This window comes from Xyrauchen texanus, chromosome 1 (genome assembly GCF_025860055.1).
Source record: "Xyrauchen texanus isolate HMW12.3.18 chromosome 1, RBS_HiC_50CHRs, whole genome shotgun sequence".
NCBI lineage: Eukaryota > Metazoa > Chordata > Actinopteri > Cypriniformes > Catostomidae > Xyrauchen > Xyrauchen texanus.
Genome location: NC_068276.1, coordinates 16,997,922 through 17,015,526, shown reverse-complemented (window position 1 = coordinate 17,015,526; position 17,605 = coordinate 16,997,922). Strand labels below are relative to the sequence as shown.

The 17,605-nt window shown below is 37.9% G+C and overlaps 1 protein-coding gene across 2 annotated transcripts in view; it reads left to right on the top strand.

The window, feature by feature from the left end:
• LOC127651550 (dedicator of cytokinesis protein 11-like) overlaps nt 1-17,605 on the top strand; it is a 119,425-nt gene that overhangs the window by 9,694 nt on the left and 92,126 nt on the right. For both annotated transcript variants that reach the window (XM_052137454.1, XM_052137446.1), the window contains exons 2-9: nt 3,420-3,536; nt 4,125-4,214; nt 4,362-4,444; nt 4,541-4,601; nt 8,250-8,345; nt 8,695-8,829; nt 10,561-10,726; nt 17,372-17,451. In XM_052137454.1, the coding sequence (XP_051993414.1) occupies nt 3,420-3,536; nt 4,125-4,214; nt 4,362-4,444; nt 4,541-4,601; nt 8,250-8,345; nt 8,695-8,829; nt 10,561-10,726; nt 17,372-17,451 (828 nt within the window). The remainder of the gene's footprint in view (nt 1-3,419; nt 3,537-4,124; nt 4,215-4,361; nt 4,445-4,540; nt 4,602-8,249; nt 8,346-8,694; nt 8,830-10,560; nt 10,727-17,371; nt 17,452-17,605) is intronic.

The following is a 17,605-nucleotide window of genomic DNA, read 5'->3' as shown; positions in this document are numbered from 1 at the left end:
TAACACATGATTCACCTTCATAATAGATGTTTTTTGAAAGCTCTGAACCTTTGAGAAACACCGGGCAAGGCTTTTAAATCTCCAAGTAATTATACTCTCAAAAAAAAAACAAATTTCCACTATCATCAGTTTTACTCAAACCGCCCATGTCCATGTTACTCTAAAAAACTCATATAACCAAGGGAACTTGTATTAAAGCTGCTCTGTGTAAGATTTTGTTTGGATACAATAAACAAAAGTTCGTTATTGACTTGAGTGTGTACATAAAAAAATCCATGTTCAAAACCTTGTCCTTGTCTTACTCTGATTCACTATGGTAAGTCTACAATAAAGATTTTATGTGGAGCTGTCAGGACGGATGATACTTGATTTGTCCTTGCGTGCTTACGACATGGCCGTAAACTCAGAAACTCGAGAGTCGAGGTTTCAGGAATCATGAAATCACTCCCCTAATGGATTGAACTGTTTTTAACTGCTGGCGAGTTGTTTACTTGCTATAATGCTTGGATAAGTTTTCTGGTAGGGTTGCTGAAGCGTATATTGGTTGTGATGCTCGAATATTACTCATGTCACAATATGTTTTCAAGTTGAGTTTTTTTCCAGTTTTTGTCACCTGTGTATTAGTATTCATGACTTCTGAGGATTTTATAACATTGCTGCAGCTTGGAGATTCCCAAATTGTGTCTCTAAGTGTGTGTGCCGCTGTTGTCTTGGGACATTTTTATTTATTTTTAACTCACAGAAATGCACAAGTTGTAGCAGAAAAATGTAAGATGATTATTTATTTTATTGTCCACTTATGTTAGTAAGATTTTTTCATTCAAAATAGTCATAATTTAGAAATAATAAATAAAATAAATTGATCAATTGTCACACATTATACATACATTTCTGCATATACATGGTGCAATTATTTATTTTTCACATATCCCAGCTAAGCCAGGGTCAGAGTGCAGGGTCAGCCATGATACGGCACCCCTGGAGCAGATAGGTTCAAGGGCCTTGCTCAAGGGCCCAACAGTGGTGTCTTGGTGGTGATGGGGCTTGAACCCCTGACCTTCTGGTCAGTAACCCAGAGCCTTAACCGCTGAGTTTAAACAAACAAACATCTTTGCTTATGAAATAAGTGCAAAAAATCCTATTGTTATCAAGTATTTTTGTCTTGTTTTCCTTTTAAAATTGTCTAAAAGTCCTTAAAACAAGATACATTTACTTGAGAAGCGACATATAAGCTATTAAGAATTGATTTCAGAGAATGTTTCTTGAATGTATTTTGCATATAAGTGTTTTTCTCCCAATTTGGAATGACCAATTCCCACTACTCACTAGGTCCTCGTGGTGGCGTGGTTACGCGCCTCAATCCAGGTGGCGGAGGGCAAGTCTCAGTTGCCTCCGCTTCTGAGACAGTCAAAATGTGCATCTTATCACGTGGCTTGGTGTGCATGACACCGCGGAGACTCACAGCATGTGGAGACGCATGCTACTTTCTGTGATCCACCCACAACTTATCACACGCCCCATTGAGAGCAAGAACCACTAATCGTGACCACGAAGAGGTTACCCCATGTGACTCTTACTGACACGATCCGGGACTTCATTAAAATGCAAAGAGTCTGTTTTTACACAACCTGGCACTGCACAAAGTTTTGTAAAATGTGCAGGCATCTCAAACCTCTTGTTGCTCCAATACCACTGTGCTTATCCCTGCCGTGCCGACATGAGTCTCATAACTGTTCTAACCGCGAACATTTGAGCGGGCCAAAAAGGCGATGAAGTAGTAGGCATTGACATGTTTATGCAGAGGTAGACTTGTGCTGATGGATTACGAAATAGAGATGAGGCAGTAGAAAACAAGACATTTAGGAATATTGTTTTCACTAACGTATGAGTTGAGTTCTGAAACTTGTAGTATGTTTTTATAGTACTATGACATCTGATATGTCAAAAGATCAAGGAACATATTTTTCTCAATGCAAGACACCTTTAAATCATTGTTTTGAGTTTTTATATTATAGTCTTACTCTTTGCAGTGCATAGACCTACCATTGGAGTATTGTGGTTCACTTGCATTGTCAACTGAGGCTGTAGATTGTTATAAAAAAAAAAGTGTCTTCAGTATATCAGCCATTTCATGAGTTTCACGTCTTGAATTAATATGTGTAGTTCAATAGAAACATTAATGTGTATTGTGGACTGGACAAAACACTTTAATAATCATATTAAAATACGTTAATTAAGAGTGTTGTTTATATTCCTCAAAGTGAGTAATATATCGGTTATAAATGTTTAAGCGATTAACATAATATCAACATGAAAATAGCTCGTCATGACTCCATTCTGCAGGTAATCTTCAAACCATGACATTCATGTGCCACAAGAGCAGTGTCGAATATCAACTGATGTAAAGTGTTCCTCCGCAAGTATTTTGCAGTTTATGCATCAGCCGCAAAATGTGACATAGTGTAGCTTTAACTGAGTTGATTCAACTAAACTGAGGTACGTTGATTCAACTGAAGTTTCTTAATCCATTTGTGTTGGGACAACATGAATATTTTTTGTTTGATAGAAGATTTTTATGTTCCCAGCATGCTTGGCATTGGTCTCGAAAGGGAGAACATTTTTTAAATTAAATGTTATTTTATGAGTCTTTGTACATGACGAATATAAAGGGAAGATTTGTTAGTGTTTAAGTTTTGTCTTGTTGAGATTTGAAGAATTCAGTTGTTTTAATTTTGGAGGTTACCATAATGGTGAAGATTGGAGCCTAAATTCAGGACCAATATTTCAAGTATACTACATATGAATTTATTAAGTGTGCAATTGCTGTGCTAACCGTAGCATAGTGACTAAGTTTCACTCAGTAGTGCTTCCTATCAGCATGTATTTAACATGCTAACATTTCCTGTCCATTACTAGCATAACACCAAAAGAGTTTCATTTGAGTTATTTTGACAATTTGTTGTTGGGTCTAATTGATTCAGTTAGGTTCTCTCTACTTAAAGTATTTAAGTTCAAATTACATGGTTATTTTAATTTAAGAAAACTAATTTCAAACATGTAGAACCAATGTCCATGATTGAATCAAGATAAGCCAAAGAGTTATTTTTATGAGTGATGGAATGAGACATTGGAAGTCCTGCAACCAGGAGTTTTGTGGAAAGGTTGTAGAAGTGCCATGAGAGGTGTTACATTCACTGGCAAAGCTGTTACATACAAACTACATACTCTAAAAAGTACAACATATCAATCCAAAGTCAGATTAAATCCAAATAATAACATTGTGCATTGTTTCAGTGCTTTCAAAACAAAAATAAAAAATGGCACTAGCATTTGACAGCACAGGGCTGTTGAAGGCCTTGATGTAGATTGCAGATCCATTTCACTAATGTGTGTGTGTGTGTATGTGTGTGTGTGTGCAGGAGCAGCCGAAGATCATCGAGCCGCTGAACTATGAGGATGTGGTGTTCCAGAGGAAAGCTCAGATCCACAATGATCCACAGAGAGACTTGCTACTGTGGCCGGATGATGATGTATCAGTAAGTCACTTCACAAGCACATTTTCTGCATTTTAAACATTTAGCTCATTGTCCTCAACCTTGTGCGGGCATACCCAAGAATCTTATTTGCAGGGATGGGAATCATAACTAATTTAATGAGTCAGATTCCAATTCCTCTTATCAATACTTTTATTTAGTACTTACTGTAGGACAAAGAAATAAATACACTAAAATAAATAAAAAAGGTCATTTTCACAGATTCTTAAAAAGTAATTTAGGTTATTGTAATTATTAACGTTGTAGTCAGATTACACCCAACACGGTTCACAATGGCCTGTACTTAAACCTTAAAGTTCTCACGTAAACAACACATGTGAAAACATGTGAACAAGCTTCTCTTATGCGCTCATGAACACGCAAAGAAGAGTCAAATGGGTTTGGAATGACGTGAGGGTGAGTAAATCATGACATCATGTTCATTTTTGGGTGAACTATTACTTTAAGCAATGTTAAAAAAGTTGAAACGTGTAAACGTTGGATGTTGGAAGTGATTTTAGCTTTAAAAAATTGTCATTTTATATAGTACTTATCTACTGGATCTGTTTATCCATCTTTCTGACTGTCTAGGAGGCTCGGATTATTCGACAAAGGAGAACAGTTGTTCCATCAGTACCTCAAAATGCTGAGAATGAAGCTAAAAGCCTGTTCGCCATAGAGGTACAGATTATGCAGAACTTCTTGCTGCCAAAACAAGAGTGAAGTTTTCCAGACTAATGATATCATATTTTCCAGTCTTTTCACATATTTATGGGTACTTGTGCTCTAGTGATTTACTAACTTAGCAGTGCTTTCTCTCTTTGGCAGTGCATTAAGATGTACAACACTGACTGGCACGTCATCAACTATAATTACGAGGCGTACTCAGGAGATTTCCGGATGCTGCCGTGGTATGTTGAAGTTTGCATTTTTTTCTTTTAGCCAAAGGTTTTTTTGCAGAACTATTTCCCCCAAAAATGCCATAAGCTACTTCTTCTGTCTTGCAGTAAAGGGATGAAGATGGAGAAGCTTCCGAGTCAAATGTTTGAGGTTGATGAGGGGGAGGAGGTAAGATGTTAAAATACTTGATATGAGTGAAGAACTGAGTTCAGGAGAACATCATGCTGTCTTACTATATTCTCTCATTATGAAAACGGTTTTCTGTTTTTAGCTTGACTATTTTCACAACATGACAAGTTAACCGCGCAATGAATGCATACGAATTGACAACCATATTTTGTTTATTTCTGTTAAAATGTTGATGGGGGATGATTTTTTGGGGGGCTTTTACTCCGCCCAGTGTTTTCTCTTCTTGGAAAATGTTACTCATTAGACTCTAATTTTGTAATTGTCATCAAATACTTTCGAGAATGAGAATGTCCTGCCCCCTAATACCACCTGCTTCTGACTAGCAATAACAAGTTGCAATAAGGGAAAATAAGGAAATAGATTTACCCAGTAAAGAAAACTGCTCTTATCAAGGCATTTCATAGGGTTGTTTACAGTCTTGTTGGCAGATTTTCACCACCAGTATTCTACAGTAGTGGCCCAAATTATTGGCACCATTGGTAAATATGAGCAAAGAAGGCTGTGAAAAAAATTCACAAAAATCTGACATTTAATTGAAGTAGAACAATTGAAAGATTATTAAATAATTTGTTTTCTCCAAAACATGTTGGCCACAATTAGTGGCAACCCTAGACATTCTTATGAGTAAAATATATCTGAAGTATATTCCCATTCATATTTAAAAACATTTTGTGCACCTTGGTGACTAGAAATGTCCATTTCCACCATCAGGGCAATTATTAACAAGTTCCAGTCAACTGGAGATCTTAAGAGTCTGCCTGAAAGAGGACGGCGTCTTTAGTATCTCCATGCACGGTTAAGTGGATGGTTCAAGTGGCCAAGGAATCTCCAAGGAACACAGCTGGAGAATTGCAGACATTATTTGGGTCTTGGGGTCAGAAAACCCATCAGACATCACCTCCCTTGTTTGGGAGGGTTTCAAGAAAAAAGCTCTCATGCTCTCAAGTGTCTTCAGTTTGCCAGACAGTACTGGAACTTCAAATGCGACCGGGTTCTATGGTCAGACGAAAAAAAAAAGAGCTTTTTGGCAGCAAACACTATAGTTGGGTTTAGTTCACACAGAGATGAAGTACCACCCATTGTCCACGGTTAAATATGGTGGTGGATCTTTAATGTTGTTGGGATGTTTTTTATGCCAGAGGTCCTGGACATCTTGTTCAGACACATGGCATCATAGACTCTATCAAATACCAACAGATAAAAAATCAAAACCTGATTACCTCTGCCAGAAAGCTTACAATGGGCTGTGGTTGGATCTTCCAGCAGGACAATAATCCAATGCACGCATGGAAATCAACACAAAAATGGTTCACTGTCCACAAAATCAAGGTCCTGCCATGGCCATCCCAGTGCCCTGACCTGAACCCCATAGAAAACCTGTGTGGTGAACTGAAGAGGAGAGGCCACCAGAGTGGACCTCTGAATTTGAAAGATCTGTAGAGATTCTGTATGGAGGAATGGTCTCAGATCACTTACCATGTGTTCTCCAACCTCATTAGGCATTATAAGAGAAGACTCAGAGCTGTTATCTTGGCAAAGGGAGGTTGCAAAAAGTTTTGAATAAAAGAGTGCCAATAATTATGGACAATGCATTTTGGAGAAAAATATGAGATATTTCCCCCGTTTCAATTGTTTTACTTCAATTAAAGGTTAGATTTTTGTCAATGCAATACAGATTTGTTTTCACAGCCACCTTTGCTCATATTCACTATGGGTGCCAATATTTTTGGCCACTACTGTAGGTAGAATTAACACATTATCATCCTCTTACTCTGTTATATGGATGTTAGAGACAAAAATGTTCTGCATCTGTGAGGCCATAATCATATGTAGAGATAATGGCCAGACGGTCAGTACAGAGGCCATTACATGGAACCTGACTGTCATGCTCTAATAATAGTCACACACTGAAATGTCCTGGAGATCTGGATAAAATTAGATGAAAGTAGCGCTGATTACAGGGCAAACAGATTTCTTTTCCACCTTTTGTTTGTGTATTTGTGTATGGCTATGTTTTAATCTACATGTGTATGTGTCTAGACTCGTGTAATCTAGACTTTTTTGCTTTGTAAGCTCCTTTATTTTAATTAAATTGTGTTTAATGAGTTGTCTAAACACGTATGTTGAACACCCATAAAGGCGAAGGTTTTAAAGGGTTAAAGAGAGAGACCAATAATTAATTAAACATACAACAATAAGGCCATTACATAAAAATAATACAATTCAGTAGCAACTATACTACTACGTCACCTGTCACATTAAAACTTTTAAATGAATCTTGTAGATCTCAACCCTTCCTCAGATACTGGTTTAATGCATTATATACAGTTAAGCTTATGACTTGTCATTGTATTTGCATGCACACACACATGTATACAATATAGCTCACACATAATTTATTTTGTGCCCATTTAATTTAAACAGTTAGCGAAGTGACTTGAGAGAGAGAAAAGGGTGCAAGCAATTATTCAGTCTTAGAGGGTCTGAGAGAGAGAGGGAGAGGGAGAGGGAGAGGGAGAGGGAGAGAGAGAGAGAGAGAGAGAGAGAGAGAGAGAGAGAGAGAGAGAGAGAGAGAGAGAAATATTAGATGAAATAGGGAAGAAGGGCATTTGGACAATTCTATTACAGTGGAGAGCCAGAGAAAACACATACATAAAGGACACCAGGCCCTTTCAATTAGATTACACAGGGTTACACACACACACACACACACACACACACACACACACACACACACACACACTCACTTGTAGTCTTGAATACACATACTGATTGCATTTAATACATTTGTTTTCAAGCTAATTAAACTTTGTTGTTTGTGAAAGCATGATTAGTGTGTTTTGCTAATGTGTGTGTGTGTTTGATATTAAAGAATTAGTTCACCGAAACATTTTTATTTTCTCATTATTTACTCACCATCATGCCATCCTAGATGTGTATGACTTTCTTTCTTCTACTGAACACAAAGATTTTTAAAAGAATATTTCAGTTCTGTAGGTCCATTCAATGCAAGTGAATGGTGATCAGACCTTTGAAGCTCCAAAATGCACATAAATGCTACATAAGTAATCCATACAACTCCAGTGGTTAAATCCATGTCTTCAGAAGTGAAATGATAGGTGTGGTTGAGAAACAGATCAATATTTTGTTATCCTGTTTTGCTATAAATTCTTCTCCCTTGACTAGTAGGTGGTGATATGCATGAAGAATGTGAATCAGCCAAAACTAAATAAGAATGTGAAAGTTAAAGTGGAGATGTATAGTAAAAAACACTTAAATATTGATCCAATTTTTGGAGTCGTATGGATTACTTTTATGCTGCATTTATGTGCAGTTTTGAGCTTCAACATTTTTATACCCATTCACTTGACAAAGTCACAGACATCTGGGATGGCATGAGGGTGAGTAAATGATGAGAAATTCTACATTTTTGGGTGAATTATTTGAGTGAAAGTTTCTATAAAAGGGATAAGTGGCTTATTTGCATGAGTGTGTGTATATAAAATGGCAGAAAGGCAGAACACTGAGTTCTTATTCGAGCATTAGATCTTAAAAAGCAGAAAGAAGCATACAAACATATTATGCTCAGATCAGTTTCTTCATTAGATGACTTTGTGTATGTGCCAGGATTCGTCGTCTCTGTGCTCTCAGAGAGGAGGTGTAATGAATCAGGGCTGGCTACAGAAAGCCAACACAAACAGCAGTCTGTCTGTCTCCATGAAGGTTAGTGGAATTATCTGCACACTTTTTAAAGGAGATCAACAGAACTTATTCAGTCTCTTTACCGTTTAGGATCTGAATTAAAAAACGTTGTAGATGACTATAGCTGACCAACATTTTTATATACCATTATTATTAATAGATAATATATGGATCAAGTTTGTAATGAGCTCTGTTTTTTTCCAGATTAGAAATGGGGTTAAAATGTTTGTGAGATTAACTTGTATTAGTCCTAGCTTCATTTTATTTTGTTTATTAGGTTTATTTTTGTTTTGATGCAAAATGAACAAGGTAATGAATGTATCACATTATAGACCGGGGACTCACCCGTTTTTTGTTTCGTTTTTTGCAGGTGTTCAAGAGGAGATATTTCTACCTGTCTCAACTTCCTGATGGCTCCTACATACTGAATTCATACAAAGATGAGAAAAACTGCAAAGAGTCAAAAGGCTCCATCTATCTGGACTCCTGTATAGATGTGGTTCCAGTACGTGCTCGGAATTTGACAATTGTTTACAGGCATTCTGGGTGAAAGATTTTTGTGGATTCTGATGATTAAGGGTTACAGTAGTTTGCAGGCAGAGAGGTCTTGGGATAGAGTACATAAAACACCTCACATTTACTAGTTTGGACATCATGCTCTAATAATAGCCACATACTGAAATGTCCAGCAGATCTGGATAAAATTAGATGAAAGGAGTGCTGATTACAGGGCAAACAGATTTCCTCTCCGCCTTTTGTTTATGTATATGCACATGGGAATGTTCTAATCTATATGTGTATGTCTAGACATGGATAATATAGACTTTTATTTATTTTTTTTACTTAAAGAAGGGTTTATGAGGAGATTTGTTAATGTTTAATGTTCTATTTATTGGTATTTAAAATGAGTCTGTTAAGCTGGAGTTTTGGGGGTTACCATTGTGGTGAAGAATGGTGCTTGTGCTCAGGTTGAGGATGGACTTTCACTTTCAAGTGATTCTTGATTTGAGAGCTGCTTAGTTCTATAAGTAAACTGATTAGAATTAATTGAATGAAACCTTAGTAAATTGAGTTTCATTGACCTATGAAGTTGAGTTAAAACTACTATAGTACATTATTTGACCTAATCCAACTAAATTGTGTTGGCTCAATGAAACTGACTTACTCCAAATGAAAGACACTAAATTGCTTGTAAAAACGTTCTCAAATTCAATTAAGTAAGGTGGTTATGGTTCACAAGATGGGCAAGGAGGAAGCTGGGACTGGCTTAAACACGTAGACATTTATATTACAACTAAAAGACAATACCAAACGCACCGCTTGCCCGCAGTCACGTTGCACTTACACACACAAACACACAGCTTCATGCGTGTCTCTCTCCCCGTCTGCCACTGTCTCCTCTCCTTAAATACTCCGACCGTCCCTCACTGGAATGCAAAACTGGTGTGGCACACAGGTGAAACTCATTTACCACTTATCTTCCCAGCCTCGCTCTACCCAGATGCCGCTCGACCCTGCCCTGCTCGCCACATACCCCCATAGCCAAACTCAGACCGGATAATTCTCCAGTCTGTGACCTACTCCCTACATTTCTATGGAGTAAGCGTTGGCGCATCAGGATGGTCTCCGGGTCCTACCCTCACGTGCCTGGAGTGGAAAAAGGACGAGAGGGTGGGGCGAATAGAGAGAAAGAGATGGGCTCGCCGGCCACAGACACGTTGTTGACTGGTCCATCCCTTGGTGGATGGCAACAGCGCCTCCGCTTCATGGCAGATACCAAAGGTTCCTCTGCCTCCTGGCGGATGGCAGCAGTGACTCTGGCCCCTGGCAGACGGCAATGGCTCCTCCGCTTCCTGGCGGATGGCAGCGCGAGGACGCCACGACAGCACATCCTTCCTCCTTCCCGGGTTTTGGCACCAATGTAACAGTTCACAAGATGGGCACGGAGGAAGCCGGGACCGGCTTAACAAACACATAGACATTTATATTGCAACTTAAAAGACAATACCATACACACGGCTTCCCCGAATAATGGTCAAGAGTCAGCATTCTGGACAATTTGCAGTCAAGGAGGACTGACTGACATCCACGTACAGTGAGTTACAAAAGTCAGATTTCAGGAACACAACTGGAGGAATGTGACTTATGGGACACACATTATTAGTACAACCACAAATGGCTTTTAAAGAGATGGCATTCAATTCCTTCACTCACTAACGCAGCACATTTCTTGCAGTGTCATAAGATGCGGCGGTACGGCTTTGAGCTGAAGATGCAGGAGCGTTACAGTCACTATCTGGCGGCCGACAGCGAGGCGGAGATGGAGGAGTGGGTGAGCATGCTGAAACAGGCTTTACTGGAGGACAGGAGGAATGGATCAGAGATTTCAGAAGGCTCTCTAGGTGATAAACGCACACATAAACACAGTTAACATATATCTACTGTATATTTCCTGTAATGCTCAGTCCAGTATTTCCATAACAAAACTCAGTGGTTAGACCAACCCCATTGCTTTAATGATACCTATTACATCATAATCAAAGAGAACATGATGTCACTCCTACAATGTCAACAACAAGAAGTTGTTAATTTGCTGGTCTCTCTGTTTTGCCTCTGTCTCCAAACACACATCCCCCTCCCACTCACTAAACAACCAAAATATTTCCCATATTGAGGGTTTGTATAGAAATAAGCTGTACATGAGGAAACTCTGACTTATTTACTCTGAACTACTTCCTGAAGAGATGCATAGTTCCCATTCTGACTGTTCCAAGTATAATAAAAAAGTAATCTTTTTTGGAAACTTTTGAACTTGAAGTTGTCAGTGTAATAGAAATAGGCGCATGGAATAATATTACACTTACTATTCTGAGTGTGTGTGTGTGTGCATATGTTCTTTCATTATAGGAGACCTGCTCTTTTGGTTGGGTTCTCAGTGTGAATATTTTCTCTTGTGATTACAGATTACTGAAATGTAGGGAGGCTTTATTCTCATAGAGGAGTTGCAATGTGAATGCTACTTTTGGCTTGTTCAATAAAGACTCTAAACTCCCTATGGTTCTTTGCTATAAACATTGACAAAGAGTGGCCTTGTTTTAAATATAAATAACCAAAAACAATTGCAAAAATGAATATTCTGTCATCCTTAACTCACCCTGATGTTGTTCCAAACATGTATGACTTTCTTCTTTGGAGCACAAAAGGAAATGTTAGGCAGAATGACAGCCTCAGTCACCATTCACTTACACTACAGTTGAAGTCAGAAATGTACATACACTTAGATTGAAGTCATTAAAACAAATGTTTTCTGCACACTTTTTAAAGGAGATCAGCAGAACTTATTAGCAAACTATAGTTTTGGCAAGTCATTTAGGACATCTACTTTGTGCCTGACACAAGTAAAAAACACATTATTTCACTTTTATTTGACTATATAAAAATGACAGAGATTCAGAAGTTCACATACACAAAGTTAACTGGACCTTTAAGCAGCTTGGAAAATCCCAGAATATTATGTCAAATTAGCTTCTGAAAGGAGGTGTACTGAATTGTATGTGTGCCTTTGGATGTATTTTAAGGCATACCTTTAAACTCAGTGCCTCTGTGCTTGATATCTTGGGAAAATCAAAAGAAATCAACCAAGTCCTTAAAAAAATTGTGGACCTCCACAAGTCTGGTTCATCCTTGGGAGCAATTTTCAAATGCCTGAAGGTACTACGTCCATCTGTACAAGCAATGGTATGCAAGTATAAACACCATGAGACCACACAGCCATCATACTGCTCAGGAACGAGACACATTCTGTCTCCTAGAGATGAATGTAGTTTTGTGCGCAAAGTGCAAATCAATCCCTGAACAACAGCAAAGGACCTTGTGAAGATGTTGGAGGAAACAGGTAGACAAGTATCTATATCCACAGTAAAACGAGTCCTATATCGTCATAACCTGAAAGGCTGCTCAGCAAGAAAGAAGCCACTGCTCCAAAATAATACTTTTTGGAGAAATATCCTCTGGTCTAATGAAACATTGTTATGTTTGGAGGAAAAAGGGTGAGGCTTGCAAGCCGAAGAACACCATCCCAACCGTGAAGCATGGGGATTGCAGCATCATATTGTGTGGGTGCTTTGCTGCAGGAAGGACTGGTGCACTTCACAAAATAGATGGCATCATGAGGAAGGAAATTATGTGGATATATTGAAGCAACATCTGAAGACATCAGCCAGGAAGTTAAAGCTCAGTCACAAATGGGGCTTACAAATGGACATTGACCCCAAGCATACCTCAAAGTTGTGGCAAAATGGCTTAAGGACAACAAAGTCAGGTGTTGGAGGGGCCTTCACAAAGTCCTGACCTCAATCAAATAGAATATTTGTGGGCAGAACTGAAAAAGCATGTGCGAGCAAGGAAGCCTACAAAACTGACTCAGTTACACCAGTTCTGTCTGGAGGAATGGGCCAAAATTCCAGCAACTTATTGTGAGAAGCTTGTGGAAGGCTTCCGAACACATTTGACCCAAGTTATACAATTTAAAGGCAATGCTACCAAATTACAAAGTGTTTGTAACTTCTGACCCAAAGTGATGAAATAAATAAAAGCTGAAATAAATAATTCTCTCTACTGTTATTCTGACATTTCACATTCTTAAAATAAAGTAGTGATCCTAAATTATCTAAGACAGGGAATGTTTTCTATGATTAAATGCCAGAAATTGTGAAAAACTGAGTTTAAATGTATTTGGCTAAGGTGTATGTAAACTTCTGACTTCAACAATATATGTAGAAAAGATGCAATGAAAGTCAATGGTGACTGAGGCAAAAATTCTGCCTAACATCTCCTTTTATGTTCCATGTAAGAAAGAAAGCCATACACGTTTGGAACAACATGAGGGTGAGTAAATGATGGTACAATTTTCATTTTTGGTTGAACTATCCCTTTTAAAACCTTCTGTAAGCTGGTCTGGAGGAAATGAAATTCTGGTTTCAATAACACTCATACACATATTTGTTACTTCTTGTTTTTTGGAATGACTATTAAGCAGGATTTATATCACTGTATGACGCACAGTATTATGCAATAACATGTCTTTAACATCCTTTAGTGTATGAGCTGTAAAATGTAAAAGGAGAGCATTTAATTTTAATTTGAGATTTTTTTAACTGAGATTTTCAGTTATGTCCGAGGTTATATGATTACTACTGACACACCATGGGATACACAAGCATTAGAATTAGACATCACTAGAACAGCATACATTGTAATATGTTCTATACTCAACACTCAACACTCTTTGGATGTCTCATTCAGCCTCCAATCTCAACTAGATTCTTCTGAGGTGAATGTGAGCAGAGTTTGCCCATGTAAAACTTGTCTAGGTGATGCTGGGATGTTGTGGGTGGTTGCCAGGGCATTGCTATATGGTTACTGAGGTTTACCAAGTGGTTTTTCATCATGCTGCTTTGTAGTTGCTATTGTTTTCTGACTGGTTGCTTAGTGGTTCTTTTGGAGCTGTTGAAACAAAACGTGTTCTTGCGTTAAAAAAATGCAGCGCAACCAATGGAACAGAATGCAACAGAATGCAGTTTTTAAAAAATAAATAAACTTGACATGCCTAAACTTGACAAAGGGATGGTTCACCCCAAATTAAAATTCTCTCATGATTTACTCACCCTCCTGGCATCCCAGATGATCCCTTTCTTTCTTCAGCAGAACACAAATGAAGATTTTTAGAAGAATATTTCAGCTCTGTAGGTCCATACAAGGCAAGTGAATATTGATCTGATAATAAAAGTATTCCATATGACTCCAGTGGTTAAATCCATGTGTTCAGACATGATAAGATAGGTGTAGGTTAGAAACAGATAAATATTTAAGTCATTATTTATCATAAATTCTCCTCCCTTCCCAGTAGGGGTGATATGCACAGATAATGTGAATCATCAAAAACACAAGAAGATGAATGAGAAAGTGAAATTAAAGTGGATACTGACTGAGCAAGGAGGATAATTATAGTAATAAAGGACTTAAATATTTATCTGTTTTCATATTGCTTCTGAATATACAGTTGTGGCCAAAAATATTGGCACCCTTGGTAAATACTTGTTTTGGAGAAAAATCTTTATTTTATAATGAGATATTTCCCCTCTTTCAATTGTTTTACTTCAAATAAATGATAGATTTTTGTGAATATTTTTTAATGAAAGATCAAAAGTATAAACAATGCAGATATTTTTCACAGCCTCCTTTGCTCATATTTACCAACAGTGACAATATTTTTAGCCACTGCATAGACCATATAACCACCGAGTCATCTTGAGTACTTGTATGTTGCCCTTGTGGATTCACTTGTATTTTGAGGACCTACAGAGCTGACATATTCTTCTAAAAATCTTTTTTTTTTTCTACAGAAGAAAGAAAGTCATACACATCTGGGATGCTAGGAGAGTGAGTAAATAATGAGAAAATGTAAATTTTTGGGTGAAATAACCCTTCAAAACGCTGTGCTCATGGCATGAGAAGCTAAAAAAAAGTTTGATGCATGGCAACAATCAAAGACATTAATCTAGAGCATGTTCACATAGAGATAAGAGAAACAATTCCAAAACAGTGTAGAATTATGTTTTTTTTCTTTATTGTAAAAGACAACTATGCCTCAGATGCAGCTGTATTTGTTAAGATGGGACAGAATCATCAAACCTATCTATTTGTTGGGTTACCCTCAAGAGGTTTCTGTGAGAACCCATTTTCTGGGTTCTTGTCAGGAGCGTCCTTAGGGTGCCACCTGCTGTGTTCCTTTCAGGAGTTCCTTTGAGATCTACTTTATGTTTAGTTAGCACATCTGTTACAAGTTATAAAGGTCTGTCGCACAAACTGTTCCTTGTGTTAAGATTCAGAAGGGCTATGCTGCACAATTGATATCAGTAAACTCTTTTGTCCACAAGCACTTGATCTGGATTACTCTTCTTTATGTATTAATAAAAACCCTGATACATTGGCGAGCTGCCCATCATCTGGTCAGCCAATGCCAGAAAATCTAAAAATTTGGCGAACCAGCCAGGAGAAACTGATAAGAAGAAACTCATTAACTACAACACAAGAAACATACAAGGAGACCTAACAACAGCGCAGTCCGACACAAAAGCGTTTTCTGTGTTTATGGTCCCTTACTGGCCCAAATAAAAACTCTCTATGGCCCCATTTACACCTTGCATTAACATGAGTTTCATATCAGGATAGTTTCTGGATATTCTGTAGCTGGATTGAATTTACACATTGCAGTCAAATGCATCTCCACTGTGATCTGTTAGAGATTCGATCAAAGTCACCCTACGCTACTTACATATTACATCAGAGGCTATGGTAACTGAAAAGTCACCATCTTTTACCAAATTTGAAAAACACTGATGGATAATTCAAATCCTTTCTATCACTTTAACAGTCAGTGTTTTCCCTTATGGAAATTTTTTTGCCAGCCACCAAAGCAAAATTTCGGGTCATAGATGCAAATTTAATTATATTCATCTTGTGTTCGGCACTGCGCGAGTGAAGCCTGGTTTCATGTGTGACTCACATGATTAGAAAACAGGAGAGAGAGGAGCGCGAGTGGGGATTTGAGGAAAGAAGATATTCCAAGTGTATTCCAGTGGAATAATTCATGTGAATTTGTTCATTGTTCGGGTGACAAGATTGCAAGACAGCAGTTTCTGTTGTGTTCTTCACATTGCGATGGCTAAATTAACAGGAAAAAGGCAAGAACACACAACACAGCACATTAACAACGGATGACTGTAGCACGACTTCATTACATTATTAATTACTTGCATAGTTGTATCCGGATAACAAAAACACATTTGCATTTACACCTTCTTTGAATGTGGTCAGAATCCGTTCCTGACTACCTACGAATGTGGTTTCAGTGATCCCAACATGATCCGTTTACAATGTGTCTTGGGTGCATTTACACTTGTAATTTAATGTGGTCATGTGATATCTTTATAGCAATCCGATCACCGAAAAAACATGTTAATGCAAGGTGTAAATGGGGCCTATGATAATCTGGTCCCATCTGGTCCCTGGACTTGTATTATAAATCTATAGGATTTTTCACTTGTATCACTAAAAATCATACGCATGTTCTCCCACAAGTTACACCATTTGAGGTAACTCAAATCATGCCTGTAGTGAAAAAATAGTGCGGGTCATGTTCCAAAGTTAGGATTAGAGGTTTTGAAAAACCCTTAACCCAAAGTATGTGCAATAGTAATATTGATGCTTGCCATAACGTCTTCACAAGTTCTTCTGGTTTTCAATGCTCTTGACTGTCTAAACACCGATAATCTCTCAGAAGCCCTCTTCATGAGGCATTTTCCTATTTGTTTATTGTAGGGGGTCTTGACAGTATATATGACGCAAACAGCTGTTTATGTTAAATACAGCCTGTAACATACAGTGAAAGGAGAGAGGGTGGTAGCACTGATTACAACTTTGTAATTCACTGACACAGTGTCTATGACTTGCCGTTTATTTTACTGGGCAAATTTGTTTCCTAGATCTGTAATCACAGATCAGTCTGAAGTCTTCTGGGATCCCAGCTTTTTAAATGCATTCATGAATAATTGAGAGAAATACAAAGCACAAAGCTCCAATTTGTATCCCTAGTTTGAAAATAGAGTTTATCAGTAAAACATATATTCAAATTAAACCCATATTCACCCATTAAGTAATAAAATAATCTGCTTCATGCACAAAGGCAAGCATCACTATTAATATTGCCCATACATAGGGATTCAAACAGACCCCTAGCCCTAAGTATTAAACTTTGATCCGTAACTTATCTTGTCATACATCATTTGAGCAACAGACATGAAGAATGCCTCAAATCAAGTGGATTAGAGGAGAGGTGTTGTATTCCTTTCTAAGAGTTTGGACTTTTGCACAGGCAGGCATCATTCACATTTTCTTCAGAAAATGTAATAATCCAGTCTGTGCTTTTGTCCACTTAATTATTTGTAATTCATCAAGTTTTTGATAAATGTGACTCATCCACACAGATGACGACAGCAGCTGTCAGGGGAAGCCAGAGAACCTTGCAGAGAGCTTTGGCCGAAGTCTTCATCCAGAGCTAATGAAGGTACTTCACATAAAACAATCATCAAATCTGGTAGCTGGAGTGGTTTGAACTTTGTGATCCATCACTTGCACAGTACAAATTGAGTCCCCTGTGAGGCTTACTCACTTTTATTTATAGGATATTACATAATTAAAAACAAACAAAAAAATAGTTA